This window comes from Bombus bifarius, unplaced genomic scaffold (genome assembly GCF_011952205.1).
Source record: "Bombus bifarius isolate JDL3187 unplaced genomic scaffold, Bbif_JDL3187 scf7180000008227, whole genome shotgun sequence".
Classification (NCBI taxonomy): Eukaryota; Metazoa; Arthropoda; class Insecta; order Hymenoptera; family Apidae; genus Bombus; species Bombus bifarius.
Genome location: NW_022884524.1, coordinates 1,019,458 through 1,042,664, shown reverse-complemented (window position 1 = coordinate 1,042,664; position 23,207 = coordinate 1,019,458). Strand labels below are relative to the sequence as shown.

The 23,207-nt window shown below is 37.7% G+C and overlaps 1 protein-coding gene across 1 annotated transcript in view; it reads left to right on the top strand.

Moving 5' to 3' along the window:
• Positions 1–19,177, top strand: part of LOC117211290 — a 51,116-nt gene extending 31,939 nt beyond the window's left edge. The window contains exons 3-7 of the mRNA XM_033454999.1: positions 4,461–4,568; positions 5,037–5,201; positions 6,595–6,692; positions 13,932–14,091; positions 18,303–19,177. Of these exons, the coding sequence (XP_033310890.1) occupies positions 4,461–4,568; positions 5,037–5,201; positions 6,595–6,692; positions 13,932–14,091; positions 18,303–18,547 (776 nt within the window). The 3' untranslated portion in view covers positions 18,548–19,177. The remainder of the gene's footprint in view (positions 1–4,460; positions 4,569–5,036; positions 5,202–6,594; positions 6,693–13,931; positions 14,092–18,302) is intronic.
• The last annotated feature ends 4,030 nt before the right edge of the window (positions 19,178–23,207 follow it).

Genomic DNA, 23,207 nt, shown 5'->3' with positions numbered 1-23,207 from the left:
TTCAATTTCTGCGTGATATTAATGGGGTTTTATCGATTTTATCTCCTTACAATTAAGCATCTCTCTCTCTCTGTTCTTTCGAAAGGAGGTAATGAGTTCACAATGTTTGTAGGAGACGTATGATATTAGTTTAACATAATTAATATTTCTCTGTATAATTGGTATTCTTAACCTTTTTTTTAAATATCCAGGTAGGTTACAAAAAAACACAAATGCAAAGATGGTTTTGGTATGGAACTGACAACATTTTGCATTTTAACATTACTCTTCTATGAAACCCGTGACCTTCAATCTATTAGCAATTATCTTTTGCACGAACACTGGTCGTTCTCAACCAATGATAATATTCTCGTTTTTGGTACTGAATTTTTGAAATTTTCCATCGAACCGTATGCATCGATGAAACGGTTGAGAATCACTATGCACAATGCGATAGAATACAGAGTGGAAGAATGGTGTTTCCAATGAAACTGATGCAAGTGCGACTCGTTGTATCGAACAGACGGTTTATGAGCAGACTTGAGGGAGAGATAGAGAGAGAGAGAGAGAGAGAGAGAGAGCGGTGCTAATTATGCACAACATTGATTTCAATGGAAACTTTTTAGATTCGATGAAACATGGTCTTTGATTAATATCAGATTATATGATAATTATTTTGAAATTAGGTATGCTTAAAAATGTATGAATAATTTTCGTAATTTACGAAGTGCGATATAATTTATAGATAGTAATGTGTGTCGGATTGTGTCGATAGTCTACATATATTATTTAATGAAATGGGAAACGGCGAGTCCCCCCAGTTGGAAGAACTCGACACCGATGCAACTCTGATCTCTTGAGACTATGTAGAAACTTCTGATCCGTAGAACTGCAATCAACTACTTCCTACACCCTGGGAATCGTTACTATCGTACACGGAACGACGATTTGATTACGGATATGCAAATTTTTACTCACAAGGTAGTGAGACTGGAATGAAAATGTGTCTTATGTGTCGTAAAGATTCTAATATGTATCTATTTTAATTTCAATATTTTATCTACAAGACTGGAGAAAAAAATCGTCGTTTCGAGAAATCTGCAAGAATTAATTGTAAAAGGGATCTAGGATAAAAGTGTTATAATTACTAAAAAAAATTGTACTATATTTAACAGGAACGATATTGACATTTAGAATAGGACGATCTTAACCATTTTTTTTTTTTTTTTATTTATGGACGTAAATATTATACACGTAAATATTTGATCGGAGATCCTCGGAACCAGTGGGAATTATCTATAACGTAAAGGAAACAACATTTTCTCATCGTTACGTGATTGAGTATAATAATTTTCTACTGCAATTAGACCTTACAGTTCGCTGTTAAATAAATGGAAACTAGTCTATCTACAATCGTAAATGAATCCTTATCGATTGTAGGAATTTTTTAAACAGACTCAAATGACATCAAGGAATTGAATTAAAAAACGAACGTTTCCTTAATTCCTTGGACAAATTGCGCACTAGTAATGGCAATAATCGCCATAATTAACGATCAAAGTTTTCGATTCTCTTACAAATTATTTCCACGATAGTCGTTTGAATTTTCAGACTTGAGACATTATACATCTTTGGCGAGAAATTGGCTCGGCGGTTTCCTTAAGTTCATTTGGAAATGACGGGCTTGATAATTAATGAGAAAACGTAATCCGAACGCTTCAAACTTTCGAGGACTGGCGGCGGTGGTGGTGGTGGTGGAGTGGACGACGAGATCTGGTCTTCGGGAACGCCGCCGAAGTGGAAAAGACGTTAATACGAATTGCAAGGAACGCGTGTTGAACGTTTCTTGCCCCAGTTACTCGATTTTTTCACACGTCGTGTGCGAATACGCGAGCGCGAGTCACAATGCCGTGACAAATTGCATTTTTGTTCGCGCGCCCTGACGAGCTTACGATTTTCGAGAGGAAAGCGAACCAGGCCGCGAGCACACGAACCATTCGGCAATCTAATATGTTGAGCATACGTTTCGACGTTAAGCATTCGCGTAAACTTGAGAATTAGTTCGCTTCTTCCAAGTTATTGATTCGTATCGGCGTTATTTCGTAACAAAATTCCAAGTTGACAAATCGAATGGGTCGTTCGAAGTTCTCGAATGATCCTTGTTAGGTTCCTCGAGCATCTCGATCAGTTTTCAAGAAAATAGAGAAAGACAAAGATCTTACGTAACGTTTTGCTCGCCTTCTTATCCTTACTTGCCCGAATAGTTACTTTTTTCTTTCTTATTTTTTGTTCATCAAGCTACTAATTGGGATTTACTTATCGAATTAATCATTTGGATATTTATTCGATTATTTCGTTCAATTAAACGTAATTTAATTGAATTAACTAACGAATCGACGTTGAATGTCTGCGTGAAGTTTTGTCAATTTCGCTATACGATAAGAACGTTTCGTCGATGTATCTAGAATATTTGTAATACTTTTCGTGATCGTAGGGAGAAGAGAAAGTTTCCTGTCATCTTAACGAGATCAATACTGCTACGACTCGAGGATCTTTGACAATTATTAGTGATTGTTTAATAACGAAGATGTCATACGCTTCGGTAAAACACAAGCCAACAAAGTAGAATAGCAAGGGAGAGGTTAACGGTGAGATGCCAAAGGAACTGTGTCTTTCTATAATTTCCGTGTTGCATGTTCGGCACTTTAGACCTTTCTGAGTAAATGTTAATAGAAATCTTATTTTACATTTTTACGTTATTCGTATAAAATCTAATAAAATTAATCTATAAAGATGTATGCGGCAATTTGTTCCAAAGGATGCGAATTAAATATTGGCATAACAGCATCTTTTTCTGTTTCTTATATCTTACCATGTTAAACGTCGAAACCATGTTGTACGTGAAACTTTTGCGAAAAGAAAATAGAACGGATAGAAAATAGAACACTACGAGCCAATTTTCGTTTAAAGTTATCAACGCTCCAGATTTACACCTCGATGAAACGCCTCGCTGTCACCTATCATGTTTCTAAATGTAACACCGAATGAGAACGCTAAAACCGTCCGCAAAATATTCACGGGAACATGGCCTAATAAATTATCCATCCATCATTTTCTCGACTCGAACCGCACCCTGTCTTCCGCAATTTTTAATCCGCCACCATTCATCGGTCACGTAGCAAAGCAATAACAGCGAAAACCATATTTCGTCCTGTGAAATATTATACGATACATCCTTCAAAATTCGCCGGTATTAAACGCAATGCCCTCCTATCGATGATCTTGTATCAAGCGTGAAGCAATTACATACTATCGAGTAGAGATTACATAAAAAATTATATAACAATACGCTTAAATTAGATTAAAAAGAATTAGATTAAAAAGAATATCACACATACTACAATATTACCTGCTATACATACCAAATCTCAAAATTCTTTACATAAATTAGATTTCCTTAAATTATAAATTCTATAAAAATAGGAATTAACCAGGACAAAGTTGACCGGTATAGTTTCTATATGGTTTATATCTGAATCCGCTTTCAAGAAAGGCGATCTCTAAATTTTAAACGTTAGCGCATCACTGCACATTTTTGCCATTAAATGATAACATCGATTTCCATTCGACGAAGCAGGATAGATTTTCCACTTTTGTTCTAGCAACTTCCGAAAGAATGAAAATGAACATGGCAGAAGAAAAGCAAACGCACGCAGTGTATAGGTGAACTTTATGGGCCGTTTGAACGGCAAAACGAGCAACGCGAAATTGCGGTTTTCGATTGTCCGTGCTCTCCTCGAGATCGTCGTCGAGATCACGTTCTCGCGACTAGGAACGTCGCTCTGCCGCTCGTTATCCGTCTTTTTTTCCCTTCGCGGTCACGAGCTGCTCGAGTAGTTGCGTAATACTCGCGTCCAGGAAGGACTTATCGGGTTGAAAATTTGTCGAGCTCGAACGAGTACGATAAAACCGATGACGAGTTGGATTTGTTATCGGTTTCGGAGACCGCGTCGTTTCCTCCCATGTTTTATGGTATCTACGTGCGTTAACTAGCTTGGACGCTGTGTCACTTGGACGCAGAGGGGGACCGCGGTAACGCTTCGGTGACTTTCTGATCAAAGAGAATCTTGGGTCGTTACGTCACAGAAACTGAGGACTCGTGGCTTCAACTTTGCGACAGTCGATCGTTGATGTTGAAACTAAAGTGAAAGAGAAGACGAAGATCGTAGTTGTTCTCTACGTTGTTTAGAATTATGTAGTTGTGTTAAAAACTTGTAATATATTCTAAAAATGAGTATTACAATTGATAAATTCCGCGAACATTTGGCAAACGTTTGTAGCAAACGACAAAGTTGCGAGTGTTAAGGAGTCATGGAAAAACTGAGTATTTGAGAGTAGCATATGAAAGAAAAGTGTCTTCGAATAGTCCAATATCATTTTACCGAAGATTATCAAACGTGATTTTACTTTTGACTTTACAGCCGGATCGGCAGCCGAGAAAGGATACTTTGGTCCTTGGAGGCAATGCAAGCTTCTACTGTACGGTAGAGAAAGATGCGGCCAAGGGGTTTCCAGATTCCAGCCAGTGTGTAAGTTTATTTTAGATGTCATTACCTACCTTACCTCCCTGAGTCATTACCTGAGTCAAAATCATTTTTCCAAAAAAAAAAAAAAAAAAAAGAGTTATTTACTATAACATATAACATTTTTATTACGTGTAATACAATCAATAGTTGAATGAATGTTATCTGTAACGAAAGAAAGGTATTATAATAAGATTCCTTTAGAAGAGTACATCTGACCATGTTTCCAACACCGTGAAATAAGCCAAACGGTTCAACTGCTTATTCCAGTAGTCTGCTAACAAAACAAAATAAAAATCCTGTTGCAAAAAGTCACAGAAGACATTAGCCACAAAATACCTAAATAAGCCAAAGTGTCCAAGACTGCGGAAACTTGGAAGTAATCTTTATCACGGAAATAATCGTTTTATCGAAGCAAATGGATCGTGGAAGATGACGAATCGAAAGTGACATAAAGATTTTCTCTTTTTTCAGTGGCTGTGTGGGTGGCAGGATTAGCCGCTGCGGCCGCCTCTGCTCTTTTGGCGATCCTGGTCGGTCTTGCCGTGCTACAACTGGCGATGGCTTCCTCGGCGAAACGAGTTATTATTTCGTACAGCACTGCTCTGATAGGGAAAGTGGCTCTTGCCACATTGGCCAGTGAGTATTTCTAAGAATATAATCGTTCGAATCAATGCGATAGTATCACCTATTATTTACCATTCAGTGCAATGGATAGACCGCAGATTTTTATATATAATTTTTGTTTATATAGTATATATTTTATATATATATTATATTTATAAAAACATGCATTGGCATAGATATCCGCGGTCTAAGGATGTTTCGTATGCGCATATTATACCTTTAATAAACTAGGTTTTATTTGGAAGACATTCGAAGAAGTAAAGACATACGTTTTTACTATTAATAGCTAATAAAAAATTTTCTATAAGGAAAAATTCGATTCTGATAAGGTTAATTACGATCCGCTTGAAATTCCTCTTGATCATTTCTGTCTGGTTAACATTCGCTATCGATAAATATCGGATAATCAGGTTGCAAACAGGAAACTATCTTATGCAAGTTATCTGTAGATAACTCGTTTATAGTTGAGTTCCATTGAATAATTGATAATTGCGAAACTGGTCTTCGAAACGGGATTGTTTGAGTGAAGTAGGCGTGGATATTAATTAAGCGTGAAATATACGATATAATTGAATGGCGAAAAAAGAGAAGCAACAAATGAAATTTGTTATTCGAGAATACTATAAATTGGAACGAAATAGTCGAATATATGGCATTGGGTAAATATTTCACTTTAATTGCAAACTGATTAGCACACGTGTTTCATACAGGCAGAACTTTACGATAGTCTGAATGGTATCGTGGAAAATATAAATGGAAATGAATTTCAAGATTTATTTAATTATGGAAATGTGCCTCAGTTTCGTTTTCTACTCGCCGCTCTCTTTGTTTAATATGACTTTTTTTATTTCTACCCCCACAATTGCAATTAACGATATATCGATTACGTTTGGCGTCTTTATTTTCCGAGATTGCAACTTTTATTTGTATTTTTTATACATTTTAACGAGGTCGTATTACGCGTAGAGGAATTCGGTGTCTACGCGATTCTTTAAATTGTTATAATTTGCAAAATTGCGGAACACGTGGAAATTGTAGAGCGTAATTCAGGCGGAGAAGTCCTTTTGCATCAGACAGTGTCGGAGAGTTTTGCAATAGGCTGACCACGGTAGGATTACCAGTCACTTGTCTACTTACTGGCCTACTTACCCTTAGACGAAGAATCGAATATCTGCGGTGGATCTTGTTGCTGTAAAGTGATACGCGTTAAACTCATAGATCGTGCAGTCGACCGCGTTTAATGAATGAATTTTTCCCCTTCGGTCAATGTTGCCTCTTCAAAAAAAAAAAAAAAAAAAAAAAAATTATTTGTTTACTGAATTATAAAAATATCTAGATACGTATTATGTAGAGATATATTTTCTGTTTATACGAAAACCGTAGAGTATGAATATTTTTGTTCCAGCTTCCTTGGCAATCGTAGCAGCGAGTCTGTTTGCCCTACAAACCGATGACAGAGCTAGCAGCTTCGTTATCACGAGGGGAGAAGCGTTTTATATGCAGGTAAGCTTGCAAATCCTGTTTCTAAGTCTTTTTTCGTGTGCCTACAACCAGTCCACGTACCAGATTTTGTTGAAAAAATGTATTTTTCAATTTCCTGACGAAAAATGGTTGAATATTTTAACAAGAGGTATTTGTCAGAGAAGCGTTTAAATTACAAGATAAAGCTCTCGCGTGTATTCGTGTTATTCGAGCTTCGAGCTAGTATTATCTATGTAAGAGTTTTAATCGAATGCCTCCAACTCTGCTTTTACTACGTTTATACATATATGCAAATATATAGATTTTAATTCCAGCTTATATTTTTCTATGGAAACAATCTCATTTGTTATCCTCTATTCTTATCTCGTTTCCATTACGTTAAATTACTCTATGCAATCAATTCTACCGTAACTATCGACTCCTAGTGGTACACAGAGATGATTAGAATCGAAGAGATACGATGGAAATGAATACATATATGCGTATAACTATCGTATAAATATTTATGGAAGTTTATATTCTTACGAATATTTCGGTTACGATTGTTTATTTTGTATTTTTTCAAATATATCAAAACTAAATTTTCCACTTATTCTTAATAATGAAAAACACAACATCTAAAACCAGCCAGTGTAATAAGAAGTTTGGTCATTCGATTACCTCGATTCACTGACACAGCTGCTTTAATTCTCAGATTCCTTCGTTCCCCTTCGATTAAGTTCCTTCGGCTTTTTCTCCAAAATTTCCTCTCCACTATTCGAATCTCCGTTTCGTTCGTGCTGATAAATCAGCCTGAAACTTTCACCAGCGTAATTTTCCTCGAGACCGATTAACTCGTCCATCGAGCTAGTTTCCTTCAGGATCCTTCTCATTAGCATAGTACACTTAACGAGGGAAACTACCGACCGCTGCTGTGTTCCTCCACGATATTTCGATGGAGCGTGTTGCCTCTTTGTCGAAACCTGTTGCTCCTATCTGAAAGGAAGTGAAACCGTTGCACGTTCACCTGTCGAGCAACCAGGCTCTCGTTATCTCGATAGCGATTTCCTGACGAAGCCACTCGAGCACAGATGTTGCGACTCTGTGGACAGATCAGCCTCGGTCCCGTGGCTTTTCCGAACAAACGCTGCCTTGCACGGTATGGTTACACGTGACAAAGCTGATCTTAGTTCTTGTAAGTGTTCGCTACGTTATATCGAAGCAGACGTGTGCCGCAGGATATTTTAGTATTTCATATATGACAGGGGAACTAGTTATTGGAATATTGCGATGAAACACGAGTGACAGCTTGGCGTTTAATATTAAGAGAGGGTTCTTGGATTTGTTAAAGTAGTTGTATTTACACAGGGTGGTCTGTAATTGCCAGTATAAGTGGATACAGAGTGTGATTCTACGTGACGAAAATAAGGCAAGAACGCGAAGTAACATTTTTTCATATGACGCTTCGTTTCCGAGAAAATCGTGTGTGAAAATTTATCAAGTCTGCTTAAAGTTGGCCAAGCGCAGACTAGGTAAAATAAAATTCTTCCTATTATTTTCAAGAAAATAAAGTTTGAAGAACTTTAGGAACGTTAGCAACTTGTCCGGTACACGCGCACGATACGAAACGTTTTAAATTTATTTTTCTCGAAAAGAAAGCCTTTTATCAAGAATTGTATTTTTTTTTTACTTATCTACTACGTGTCTTACTTATCTTCGCATGTATGTCGATTATCTCTACTCTTGTTCAGTCTGGAATTAACAAAAAGCTTAAGCTTATTTGACAAATTTTCAAGCTCGATTTTCTCGGAAACGAAACGTCATACGAAAAAATTCGATTTCACATTTTCATCGTGTTTTTCCACGTAGAATCAGCCAATTGTACCACCAATTGCGCCACCAGTTACGGATTATCTTGAATATTACATACGGAACCTGTTGTACAGAGATTTACCAACTCGTAATATCAGCGAATTGACAATTGACAAAACAGTTACTTTCGCACTACGATATCTTGTCTTTGAGGAAAAATAATAGAAACGTTAGTTGCTTGAAATTTCGAATTTTCCAGAATATAATCCGTTTCTTTGTCGTCGTTTGATCGTAATTTGCAGAATTTGTTTGAAAATTACGTCGTTAATTGATTCGTAGACTCATTAACGATGGTAAACACCGATAGCCTTTTTATTTGTAGATAGAAAACTTCGTGGTTTATCGACGTTAAAACGAAACTGGTACGAATTTGCATGTAGCATAATGACGTCGACTTGTAGAAATATCGCGGTTATTGGAACACCGCAAGAGATAAGGATGATGACGACGATACGCCTCGACTATCCATCGGTGTATCGTAACATCGTACCGATGCGTCGAGTTTCTCTTTGGCTGCAGCCAAGTTATTAGAACGGTAATCAATGGAATGACAAATGTATTTAGGTAGAAAATTCCGACTTCTTTTCACCGTTTTCCACGGTACGCTTGAGTCTCGAAGCGACATTTGAAACGGTCGGCGTATATAATTTTATGAAAGAAAGTTCTAGAGAAACTTACGGTGATTCCTTACTTTCGTGTTTAAATGTACTAGCTACATTATATTTTGAAAAAAAGAACCGTGTTAAAAACGTGTTATTTAGAAGATATAATTTTTTATAGAAAAATAAACAGTAGATAAATTGGATATCAGTTATTGCAACATTTTTATTTGGCTTTATTTTTCCGATACAAGATAAAAGATAAAAGATAAGAAAGAGGAACGTGCGCTCCTCTCAATAATTTTACAGCTATTTATCAGTGACCTCGTTTTCGAAACGAATCTTTTAAATTCAAAGGACGTCGTTGCAAATATTAAAATTGCCGATCGATCGTTCGTCGCTCGGCGATTACTCTAAAAATCTACATGCAAGAATCGGAAACAGTGTCACTTAACAAGATTACGTAATATCACACTGACGTAATCATTGTTTCCGACAACGTATCGTAATTAGACACTCATTAACCATTATCATTCTTCTTGGCTCAACTGGAATTATACTTGTCGCGATACATTTACTATGTAGCTGTGTGCATTGAATAATTTCCACGTTAAATCCAATTAACACGCGACCGATTTTCTATCTGGTGGATCGAATCGATGCCACAGAAATCGATCGTTCTACCGATAATCGTACGACGTGTTTCAAATTGTATCGTGTATCATATTGAAATAAACGTATGTACATACGTAATATGTGTACCGTACGCAGATTCCAAACGAAGTGTGAAACGTATACGCGAGTCGCGCACGATCGAGGAATTAAATACTTAAAGGCCACCTGATCAGAAACAGCTCGCAGGTGTTTCGTTAAGCCCCCCGCAGGGGCTTAGTTAGTATGTGTCAGAGCACCCACGACTGTTGGACACTTTAAAAACAATGAGACGACATTGGCGGACCCTCAGTGAACGTTTTGGCGCGGATCGTTTGCCAGCAACGTGCGTCCCCGTTCCTTCGTTTTACCATACAACTTTTCCACGATCGTGTACTCGGCCTACGAACTGTACCAGTGATTTCTGTTCCCGTTTCTTCCTTGGAATTATTTTTTTTTTTTTTTTTTTAACGACAGACAAATCGCAGTCATGTCTTTTATTGACCGAGCTGTTGTTCGACGCGTGGAATAGCGTTTTCGTCGATCAGTTCTCCGAATGTCGACAAACTTCTAGCGAGTGTTTTTAGAGATTCTTGTTTTATTTTTCATTATCAACAGGCTATTAACGAACGCTGTGTATCAAGCGTACGTAAAATAATTTTCGAGAAACGAGATCGCGATTCGGAGCAGCCTCGTCGCAAAAACGTAAAGCGTTTCGTAAGGATTGTTGTGTTTCATAGCGAAAGTTGTTAAACAGGTTGCCATTCGGTAGCTAGCTACGATGAAACACGAGATCGAGACGCGTTATCTATCGATACTGTTGCACGATTGATCAGTGATACGGCTCGCGATCAGTGATCGGTGGACGTTAACCTTAAGGCGAACATCTTCTTCGATCTACGTTCACCGATTAATTCAAAGACTATATAAAATTTCTAATTACGATGATCTATCGCTTCGAAATCGCTTCGTCGAACCTTTGAAAACTTCTTCTAAAGAAACTTACACAGTTGAATCTATAGAAGAAATTTCTATTATAAAAGAAGTTTTTGATTCTTCGATTAAAAGAAAGTGGAAAGCAGAATGGAGCGAAAGTCGAGAATGAAAAGTTACGAATGTTAAAGGACACGGAACCGTCATATTCGTGAATATAAAACTGTGCTGTGTGAAACGTACCAAGTTTTTTATGAAATACACTTTATCCGTGTTACGTGAGGATCGCCACACGGCTGTACTACAGTACTGGATGCAAGATGATGGAAAAGAAGAGACGCAGCCTTCTGAGAGAGGCCAAGGACGAGATCGAGCTGGACAAAATGAACAAACAGAAACAGGGCAAGGTGAAACGAAGCCGCGATTTATAACGATGTAAAGTTAAGCCATGGGGATTTCACATTCGCCGGAAGTGCCTTTCGTATTCTACGATCGTCGAGATTCCATAGTTTAATCTTTTTTTTTTTATAGTTTTTTTGTGAGATATAAGAGACGTTTATTTTTTGTCCGTGACATTGGTAGAAAATGAGATTAAGCTTTTTTGTCGGAGAAATAATCGCTAATAACTGTAGGTTTGCGTCGTTCGTCGAATTAGATAATTTGTGAAAAGGTTGATATTCAGGAATTTAGGAAAAATTGAAAAGTAGTTTGCCAATTGTTCTTTTAAAGAATTTGCTTGTTTCAATCGTGAATTTCTCGAAGCATTTCTTTCAGACGTTGGAAATATCAGAGATCCCGCCATAAAAACGTTTTGCGAGGAGGAAAGTAAAACAACAAAGAAAGATAATAGGATAAAAATAATAGTAGTGGAGTCGATCGGATGGAATCGAAGGTTCGAGTTAACATTTTTCACCTCTGTTTCACTGAAAGACACGATCTAATGTTGATCTATAGAAAACCGACTTTATATTACAACCTTTATATTACGATAATAATACCGTATACATTTTTGCCTCGAATCGATACGTTCGATCTTTTCCTTTCATCGAATATTCCGTACTCGAAATATAATAAAATACATTGACTGTTGAAAACGTTATATACTTTTCAGATAAATATCGAGAGGCTCGGCAGAATTATTTAACGCGTATCGTATCAATGAAAATTGTACTTTTCTTAATAAGAAAAGAATAAATTTGAAAATGTGGTAAAATTAGCATATAAATGTTTTTTAACGCTCGAAGAAGAAATATGAAATTTTATTCTTGACGCCAATAATAACGTGAATTTAACAAAAGAAAATCAGAGTTTGTATGGTAAAGTATTTCTTTCGTTGGTGAATGCAGCTTGAATGTAAAGAGGCAGAGGGTCTACGCTTATTTCATTGAGCGGAGAAAAACTGGCGAGGAAACGAAAATCTTTCCCTTGCGTGGCAAGAAATAATCGTTAGGAAATCCTTTTTTGCAATTTCCAAATTTTATTTCTTTCACGAAACGAGCAATTCTCTTAGACGCTTAAAGAATAATTCTGTCGCGTCGTTCGATAAATAGAATAAAGTAGGATATAAAGTAGAATATAAAGTATACGCCAGCGATTGTATTGAAAAATAAATTCACATCAAGTTCGTGATTCACATTCGAATGTAAAATATTTTATTAAAATAAAGTACAGGTTTCCTAGGATCTCGAGGAAGCACGTACAAAGTCTAAAACCCTGTTGCGAGCATCCCCTAATACCATGGCTTTATTTCACCAGCTTGATCTCTGTAATCTCTTCCTGCGTACAAGATTTAACCGTGCTTCGACATTTTTTCATTCTGGCCTTAATGAACGACAGTGGTACGCGTGGGCTGATAAATAAATCCCAGAGGGAGCAGCGTTTGTTAATCAAATTGTCACCGGACCGTATATTTGGTTTTCCCGTTTCCTCTTTCCTTTTGCTCGGCCGCAGGTCGATACGGCGGAACGATACGGCGGAACGATACGGCGAAAGGTACAACGGAAGCTAAAGAAACAACGGTGAATCGATTATTGTGCCGAAACAATGGCTTCCCCGCGTCTTTTCTACGTCTTAATTGAATCTCCTGTTTTCTTCCACCTTTCCTATGTTCTTTCCGCGTTCCCACCCTCCTCCGTTCTTTTTCCTGCGTTCAATGATCGAGCGTATTTCGCAACAAGAGACAACAACGCGCGCTGAAAACGAGCATTTCGTATAGAACAATATGGACGAACCTTACGGATTCTAGAACAATGGCAACGTATGACGCGTTCAGGTGGACGAATCAATGTACCACTGTTGCGATAACTGGACGATATCGATGTAATTGACGAATTAGAAGATTTTAGTAATGGTAAATTTTGACGCGACAACGTCCAAATATTAATTGTACGTCGTGGTGCTGTGGATTGAAAGAAGTTTTTCCTTGCGATTAATGAAATGCCTCTTAGTTTTTTCCCTCGGTAATATATATCCTGTCACGATGTCAGCGTTCTGATAATTTTTGTTTACAAAGTAAAACGTTTTCAAAAGTAAAATAGGTAATTTATTTTTCTGAATAATTTATATAAAAATAAACTATGCCAGAGGAAATGTTTTTTAAAGTATTATATGCAATTCAGCCTTGTCTGTTCGTGGTAATCGTTAATTTACTGGTATTCTTCCGACAAAAGGTGGATAATTATGCGGCTTGGAATTGTTGCGGCACGATAACGAACTCGCTTCATCGATAATGAGCGTGCATAATCGATGCTCCATCGGACTGCAAACTTTCGGTACGATAATTGCGAGTATTTGCGTTAATCGTTGGACGTCGTATTTATCGCGCTTTTTACGTTCCAACGCTCTTCTGCGGTTTCATCGAAAGATTTATCAAGAATTATCATTTGATGAACCGAAGTTTCATTTTTTTGGGGAAATAATTTTACGGTGAATCGGCTACGACGGGAAACTTATGCTCGCTTTGTAAATTCTCTCGATCCGTTAATCTATTTATAACCGCGATCTATTTTCCTAAGAGAAAATGAAATTTTGTCTTAGAACGTTTTGTAAAAATCCGTGCGACAACCGTAACCGTGAATTCGAATAATGCAAGATATACGTATTAAATAATAATTTACGATAAAATTATGTTTACAGTTAAGAAATAATTTATCGAATCGATCGTTCAGATATACATAGTTTGTTTGAAACTTTCATCGACCAAAGGATATGAAACTTATTGTTACAGTTGGCTGCTATCGCTTTGAACTTTGGCGTGCTGGTCACCGCAGTATACGAAGGTATTTATGCTCGACGAGGCGGTGATCCGACGAAGATCAGGGTTGTCGGTGATCCTCGTGCAGCTACCATAAATAATCCTGGCTACCGGGAACATCAACCCACGAATGGTAAGTTCGCTAGACACGTGATCCCTGTTTAATTACTAAACTACTCTGCTTAATTAATTTTTTTTCCCCGATCCCGTCTAAATCTAAAATTGTAATAATCAACCGTACAATATTCAACCGAAAAACTATCGACGTTAACCACGAGTCTATTTATAGAAAAATAATGGTATCGGAACTCGTTTAATAAAGAATATTCTTTCTTCTGCGTTCGTTCGCATTCGAAGGTCGCGTTTCTAAAACCTCTGTCACGATCGTATCGTCGCGAGGAAGACTTGGTGAGGAGCAATAACACTTCGTAACAAAGGACCAAGTATTACAAAATGTATGGAGCGCGTGTATGGCATGACAAAATGAAGTCGATCGAAATTTAGTAAGAAGTTGAGTAATTTGCTTATTCGTGTCGAAGGGAATCGGCAGATGCGGTAAGTAATGCGAGCAATTTGACACGATTTCAAAATTCTTGGAAGCTCGTGGATATTGCATTGTAGAATCGGAAATTTTCGTAAGACTCGTAAGTCATCGACATTTTTTAACATCGACTCGTATCGAAACTTTCGATACGAGTATAGAAGCTCATACGAGTATACGAATATAGAAGCTTCGATATTCAATTCTGGAATTAAATAATGTTGAAATATTAAATTTCACGGTATCGAATGATAGATTACTATTCGTTTCGGTTTATGGTTAACTAATTGAATTCAAATTCAACCTCTATATGATATCGCGAAGAGCGTCGGTAATTCAGTTATACGATGCCCCAGGGATATGATGCTACGATACTAAATACATTTGTTGCCTGTAGTTTTGCGTCTCCTTGTTCCTTGTTGTTTGCGTCTCCTTAATTTCTGTTGCGCGCTTCGTTTAAATTTCACATCACGAAATTAGAATTCCTATCGCGTATGAAAAAGAAATCTGTTTGAGGTAGCGCGGCAAGCGACATTCGTCCATTTAATACTTTTATATCGCATTCGATAAACGTTTGTCATAAGTTTTTTCCCACCTGCGATATTACTCGATTTTCTACGGAACAAAGAGAAAGCTCCTGGCTGTCAGCTCGAAGGTAAAGCTTTTCCCTCGTCGGAATATTATTAATGCGGTTAACGAGGCAACGTATCCATTTAGTTCCTAATAGCTTCGCTTCGGTGCACAATTTCGAACGGGTTACGCTCAAGGTTACGCGTCAGCCGAACGAAACAGTACATTTTTTACCTGATTTCCACGAATATTTCGGTCAAATTTGGGAATTAACGTATCACTCGTAAATTGCTATTTGGAACCACCTATTACATTTCCTATTTCATAAAAATAAAAATAGATAAGATGAGAACAGGATTTTTCTCTTAAAAGGTACTCGAGGTATTTTGAACAAACGTTCGGGAATGTTTTCATTGTAGAAAGGGTGTATTACAAAATGAGCAAAAGCTTGCAAAATTTGCAAGCAAATGAACCGATGTTTCAGTTCCCTTTTTAAACGTTCCTAAAGAGGATTTCTCGAGCAAGACAAACTTTAAACATCTTCGTGCGATGCTTGATCTGCTTGAATCGAGCGAAGACGTTCTTCAGGTTGCTCGCTTGTGACGGAACGTTGCTGCGTGGCTGAAAGTCGAAGGGCCTTCGCCTAACAGCTGATGGAAACTCAATATGCCCGAGAAACGTGTTCGGATGTGAAACGCGGTGAAACGTGACGGACCGAAGTCAAGGCGAAGGGAGCAAATAGAGAGATCGTACGCCAGGGATCGGAGAAGTAAAAAATAACGGGGGAGAACTTGCAAACTTGGAAAACTTGCAAAGAAAAGGGACGCAACGAGGAAAGTTGCGGAGAGAAAGAACTAAACTGTAACACGAAACACGGTGTCGCAGTAGGAAGGAAGCAAGCGCGAGTGATAGAAGGAAAACTAACTGCTAAAGAAACGGATAAACAGTAAAAAGATAGTGATTAAAATTTAGGGGGAGGGGGGAATAAATTAAACGGATGCCACTGCAATTTGTGAATTTTGTATACATCTCGAGCTGCCTCCCGTTTCCACCACCAAAATGATTTCTAACGTTTCACAAAATTCCCCTCGCATGAAATTTCCATATTCGCTCTCGACTTGAGAACTTTTTATCGATAGAAAAATGCGATGGAATCGGAAATAATACGATAAGGTTAAAGTACATAAATGAGAAATTACAGTTACTTCTTTGTGCGTGTGCGACGTTAAAGCGCTTAGAAAGACAAAAAAAGAGAAAAAAGAGAAAGAAAAGATATGGAAGGCCATAGAAGAAAGGATGAGCACGGAGTCGAGTGGAAAGAGGCGATGTAAAAATTTTTTCCCGAATAACTTCGCGTTTGGATGACACATAGAGTGGAAATTCAGCCGAGTGCTCATCGCGCTCGATCATGCCTCGTGGTGAATTAAAACGTCTCGATGAATTTCCACGTAGCAAGAGTGCAGGTGCGCTTAAATATTGCTTCCACGTACGTGAGTGCATGCGTGAAACGTGACACGAGTGTTCATCGAATTGCAACGTGCGCGATTTTTCATAGATTTCGATTTGTGCTTTTTCGCGAAGGACTATCGTTTTTTTTTTCTTTTTGTTCTTGCGAATTTTCGATCGATCGAAGATTACGAAGCTCGTCGATTATAGTTGGTTACTCGTAGCTTAGCGAACTATATAAGAAGCGTTTTACGAAGAGTATTATTTATAGGGGTCTATTATTCGTCTGGTGTTTAAAAGATGATAGCCAAGATTCTACCTACCTCTAATGAGAAATTCCAGAACTAGCGGTTGTTATACGCTGTTCCGGCTGCTTTATGCAATTATTTTGTTCTGTAGCTGGAAATTATGTCGTAATGAGTAATTACTCTTATAAATGATATTAAACGTTCTTACGTTCTTATTAACTACGATTTCCTCGCAAAGAGATTCAAAGAAGCCCTGTAATTGCAAGAGTTTTCGCGACTATAAATTTTCTAATTATTACCGAATACCGAATAGAGAGACTATCTGTTTCAGTCCACGGTCGTGCGATCGTTACGATATCGTTTAAACGATTAAATTTGTTTATAAATGTAAATAGGTTGTCCGAAAAGTGTCTTTCTTTCGCAAACGTGTTTTTTACAACAGTGCACCTTTTTACAAACGCGAAACCAAGTCTGTGAAATGTCGCGATGTTTATCTCAACATGGATCGTACAAATGGATCGTACGTAATTGGAGAAAATAATATAAAAGAAAAAACGTTGTGCGTTTATTATTTGTGCGTTGTGCTCGTAAAACGAAAGAAACATTTCGGACAACCTAATAGCATTTATCGATAATGATTATATTTTATTTATTAAAGTTCCACGTGCCTCGATTAAAGTTAAATCGTGGAATTTAATTCAATGTACTGGAATAGTTGAGAAACCCGTTGGCCACCTCGGCGGACAATCAATTTCCAAACTTTTTTTCCTATTATCGTAGAGTGAAAGGTCGTGGGACTGTCCACTGTCACACGCACACACAAAATTATCTGTTTTATAGTCCTTGTTTGCTGTTTTTAACTTTTACGACGGTTAGTTTCTTTGGTTAATTAGTCGAAATTTATAATCCAGTTTGTTTTCAATGAAACGAGTTTAACTTATAAAATGGTGCATTTAATGTCGAGATTATTGTCGCTACCTTCCTAATTCCAGCCAGGTTTCAGGTTCAGAATAAAAATAAAATTAATCGGATTACGTGTTAATAGTTCCAATTTACGATTGTAAACTACATTTTAATATATTCTATCGTGTAATGTAACATATGTATATCGTAATACACACTAAGTCGTTGCAAATGAAATGTGTCATTACTAGAAAAAAATATGCTAAATTAATATACACATAGTAGACTATCTCGTTAACGCCATTAACCACGATGTTTACGTAAACTCGTATTTTTACCATCACGACTAAATAAATGGAACCTAAATAGAAATTTATTTCACTCGCCTAATAGTACAATACGTATCTGCTTTATTCGAGATATTTTCGAAATTATCGCGTACTTCCTCGCGTTTAAATTCCACACAAATAGAGAAACATAAATTATTGACAGATTTTTTACGCGATTTCACACAAGTGTACCGATCTAACGATATAGTTACATAGTATAGATATAGCGTAGGTATATCATATATAAAATAGGAAACTTTTATATTCGAAATAAATGAAAATATATGTTTGGTGTTTCGAATTTCAGGCGGCAGCATCTCGATGACCGACGCTAGTGGCAAGCCCTATGTAGGCGGAGCCGGAAACGGTTCGATGGCGTCGGTAGCAACTTCCGGAAGCGTGACAAGCACGGCTTCGCCGCTTCGAAGCTCGTTGAAGAAGCCAAAGCCGCTCGGTATCCACAATCCCGGTTTTTCGGCGCACAGTCCGACTCTATCGAGGAACGGCTCGCAGAAAAAAGTGCGAATTCAGACGCACTCTACCGAGGTTTAAACAACTTTCGGCGAAGACGAAAGCGTCGATGATGTTTGTTCTGGCGCGGGTCTACTCGCAGGTCTACTCGCAGCCGATTTCGTCGAACAAGCATTCCGATACGAAACGAAAGTTCAACGACGAGCGTAGCAAGGCAACGAAGCTCGACCAAGTTCTTTATCGCGAAAGCGGAGAAACAGTCCGCCGATTCTTTCTGGTATTAACTTTATTTAGGCACTCGTAAAAGACGTCGCGATACTTATCGTCCAAGTTTCTTCGTTACTTTATCGGGTCTTTCACAACTTTCCTACGCGCGAGAATAATATTCTAACCCTCTGTAGCGAAAATGTTGATTTGTTTATGGAAAAGCAAATGATTGGGACAATTTTTCAAACCGTATTTCAATGGAAACAGAGAGTAATCGTTCGACGATTGTAGATGTTTCTTCACATTTATATCCTTTTCAAGGCAACCGAGAAAGCAACTCTACCATAATTATCTTGCACAGCGGTGTTATGTTCCGTTTATTCTGTACATTTCAATTTCGCGTAGATGAATAATAAGAATTTATTAGAAATTATACAGCGACGAAATGTAAATTAATATGTACATATGTAATTTTCAACCGTGACGATATAGAGGGTCGATAGATTTTTCTCTTTACATAAACAAGGACAAATACGAAGCACGAGGTACCTTCGAAATTGCTCGGTCGGTTGGTTTCGTTACTCTGCTACTTCCGACGATGTGACGCTCTATCGAGGTGAATCGAAAAGACTTTCTCGCGATCTTGGACTATAAAGTTGCCACTGAAAGACCCAGATAGCGTTATCGCGTGATCGAAGGACTACCGCGAAGACGTAGGAAATAAACCCTGTTGAAAGTGATCGAGGGAATCGCAGAGGGAAATTGCCTCGACTACGATCTCTGATGGCGTTGCTACGTCTTCGAGAAAGTTGTAACCTTCGGCTCGAGGCGCCAAGCGTCCGACGTCGACCGATATTTATGGTAGACGCGACAATACCGATCCAAAGGTGGAGCTTATGATCCACCCCCGCAACGATTTCGTCGTCGATTTACTCGATAAGAAACTTTCAACGATTCCGTGAGAGTTTCAGTTCTCGTTCGTTTTCTTCTTTCTTCGAGTCGCGCTCGTTAAGACGCGAAAGTCGTAACTTATCGAAGAGTATTTTACTTCTTTTTTTGTATTTTACCTCTTTTTTTTGTATTTTATTTCGTTCAAAACTGATATTAAATTGAAAGATGTAAAGAAATCGAAAGATGGGTCCACGTTTCGAGAAGGAGGATGCCGATGGATTCAGTGCGTTCGATCAGGCGAGGATCGAGAAAACCAGCCAGTCGTGTTCGCTGAGATTACGATTTAAGTTCCCAGCGGTTCCAGCCGCGAACAAGCAGAAATTAACCCTTTGCGGTCTGGTTGCTTCGTGCAGTAAGCTTACTCGTGGTCCGGCCACGTTTCGGAATCGTATCGATTACTTGCACGAGCAAATTTTTCCCAAAGTACTGCGCGAAGTAGATGTTGCATGGAAATATCGCTCTTATATCCTTCTCCGTTTTGAAAATATTTCAAACGTTTCAAAAATTCTCAACTATCTACTTCTTCGTTAAAATAGACAGGACAATAAAAATGGTGAAATTTCAGTTATCTCGGTAATTTCAAAATGCCAGATAGGACGTTTTAATTAAAAGGGGTAGTTCGATTAAAACCACCGATTTTCTTCGTTGATTTAACCAAATAGAAATTATTTAAATTTTTGTGTAACGTCGATTCAAAAATTTCTACTCGGCTCCGTTTACAAAAGACACGACGAGAGTTTAGTGTAAACTTTCAGCTGTCCGATAAATATTCCGGGATCACGATATCATCCCACATCGTGTCCAGTACACACCGCGTCCAGTTTTGGCCGCGAATGGTTAATAGAATTTGATCGAATCGATCGATAAACCGTATCAAACATGCGCATTTAACGTTCTACTAGCAACTTGTAATTGTTTAATCGAGATTGGCGCGTCGCTAAATGACAAGCACAACGTCGAAGCGAAAATCAAGTGGCTCGACCATGACCGATATCCGGGATACGTGCGGCGGTATTTGGCGAACAGATTTAATTATGTATTTACAGATAGAACTTAATTAAATCTAGTAACGAGTCATTCGTACGAAACGAATCGTCGATCGTGATTTAAAAAACGAAAGAACGATAATAATTTTTGATACTATCGTCGTTCGATTTACGTCACGGTTGGAACAGCGATAAGGCTATGGGTATTACGTTGTAAAGCGATGGTAAGGAGAGAATTAAATAGCCAGAAATAGCCAGATCGAAACTAAGCCCAGGATATGGCGTACGATTAAAGTATAGGATTAAATTCGCGAATCGACGGACGTGTTATTACCGAAACGTACCAATCGATCGGTGTTTAACAATCTTTTCTAGTTACATGGCTTTTCCTGGTTGCGTTTCTTCCAGCATTCTTCGCCTTCGATTATCGAAATCATACTCGCGCGTGAGATATTTCATTTGGATTTCTACCAAGTATTTACCGTATGGATATGGGACGTTTAACGAAATTAATTTCATCGTTCTAAAATCTGTTTTTTGAACGTTCAGGCTAATTTTCTATATTTTCTATCGAGCTAGTGCCCTGGAATTACGTCTGTTTTTACGTTTATTCGCGCGTCTAAAGGAAATCCCATACGTACAATTTTTCCTTCGCGTATCCGGCAGAAATAAGGCGCAGAAGTTTCTTGCATCGAATATAAAACGCGATAAAATGGCATTCGAGATAGCTTACGGGCACATTCTCTTCCTACATTCTCTTCCTATTCTTGAATTTTTACTCGAACAATCGTATCTCTCGCAATCGAGAGAAGCTTCGCGAGGAACGAGAGAGAAGCTGCCGTATTCGCTGGATTTGGAAAAAAGAGAGGAGGAAACGGTCAAATGGCGCGTTCCAGTAATAACACGTAGTCGTCCGTCTTGGAAGTCGCAGGATACGTGATATGTTTTTCTACTTTTTTCTTTCTTTTTCTTCTCCCTCTCCCTTCTCTCTCCCTATGTTTCCCCTTTTTTTCGTTTTTTAATCTAACACCTTTCTCTTTTTCCTGTACGCTCCTTGTTCGTCGCATCGTAGTTTCAACTCGGCGTTTCTTCGTTCGAGCAACAAAGTATAAATAAAATACTTATTGCGTCGCATCCGTCCAGCCCTACGTAGGCAGCTAGCCGTAAAACGGCAAGAATTATATATATATATACAAATATAAATATATAAATATATTTATATTTTTTAGCGATTGTTTTAATATATATATATATATAAATATGCAAAAGAAATTTATATATAAATATAAATATATATATAAATATATTGTATGTTGCGCAGTGTACTCGATTGTTTCTGCTCGTGTCATTAGTCTCGAACAGGAGAACACGTTTTACTCGTTAGAAATTATTATTATTATTAATATTATTTTTTATTACCGTTACTGTTGGTATCGTGACACTGTCACTCTTTTTGTTTAGAAGAAGTGGTTTTCACGCTTCTTTCGCCGATGATTCCGGAGCTATTTATGATTTGTATGCAAAGTCGACAGGCGAGTCTTTACTGTATATCCTTTTCTTTGTAATTCGTTTTCTTCCGCCTTTCTTTTTACGTGTAGAACCGTGTGTGAATAGTTGTTGACGCTTATTTATTTATATCGAATGAAATTCGATCGAAATTAATTTTCCGATCATTCCTATATGAGTTTTACGAGTTATTTTTCTGCCCCCCCTTTTTTTTTGTTTGAAAGATTATTTTATTATGCTATTGGTAAATTATGAGTTTGATCGTTCTACGGTTAAACTGTACTTTTTTCTTGATATCTTTCTTCGAGGTAACTTCCTGTTAACGTTCGCGTTTCTGGTAGAGAGTAATAACGTCGATATTATGTCGAGTGAAATACTTAACGACGTATCTACGCTGATTTTTATCGTTGATATGATTTGTCGAAACGAATCGCACGAGCCGAGCATGTTTATAGAACTTACGCAAGAATTATCTCGACATCCGTGAATTAAACGATAAAAAGAAGCTCTGCCTTACCGAATCCAGAATTTCTCGATCTTACGTATCTTTCAGCGATTGACCTTAAATGATTGACGTTATAGTCGTAAAAAAGTATCTATCCTTTCATTCGTAGAAACATTTTCTTCTTTATTCGAAGATATTTCATCACCGGCGTGTTCAATGTTAAGGTTTCAAAAAAGTCAGAGCCACCGTCGTCTAATGAATCGTTGAAACTGTTAAAAAATAAAAGCGCGAGAAACGAATAAAATTGCGTAAAAAAAAAAGTTAAAGAATAAAAATTAATAAAAGAAAAAAAAATGTTTCTCTGGATTCCGAAAAAGCGCTTGTGCGATTCTAACCGTACCTTTCAAAAACGTAATAAGAGAACACAGAGTGAGATGGTAACGCAGTTACGCGCGAGTAACAAACGTAATTAGAATTATAAAAAAATCCGTGTTTTCACTTTTTGCACATTTTGCTACCCATTAAAGCGAAAACGATCGCCCTATATCGCGAAGTTTGTGTGCGTCTCGATGAATTTTCTAACGACCAGTATGATGCTGTTTGAATCGTGTGAGGACTGTATGCGAGGAAATCGATAATAAAGGAA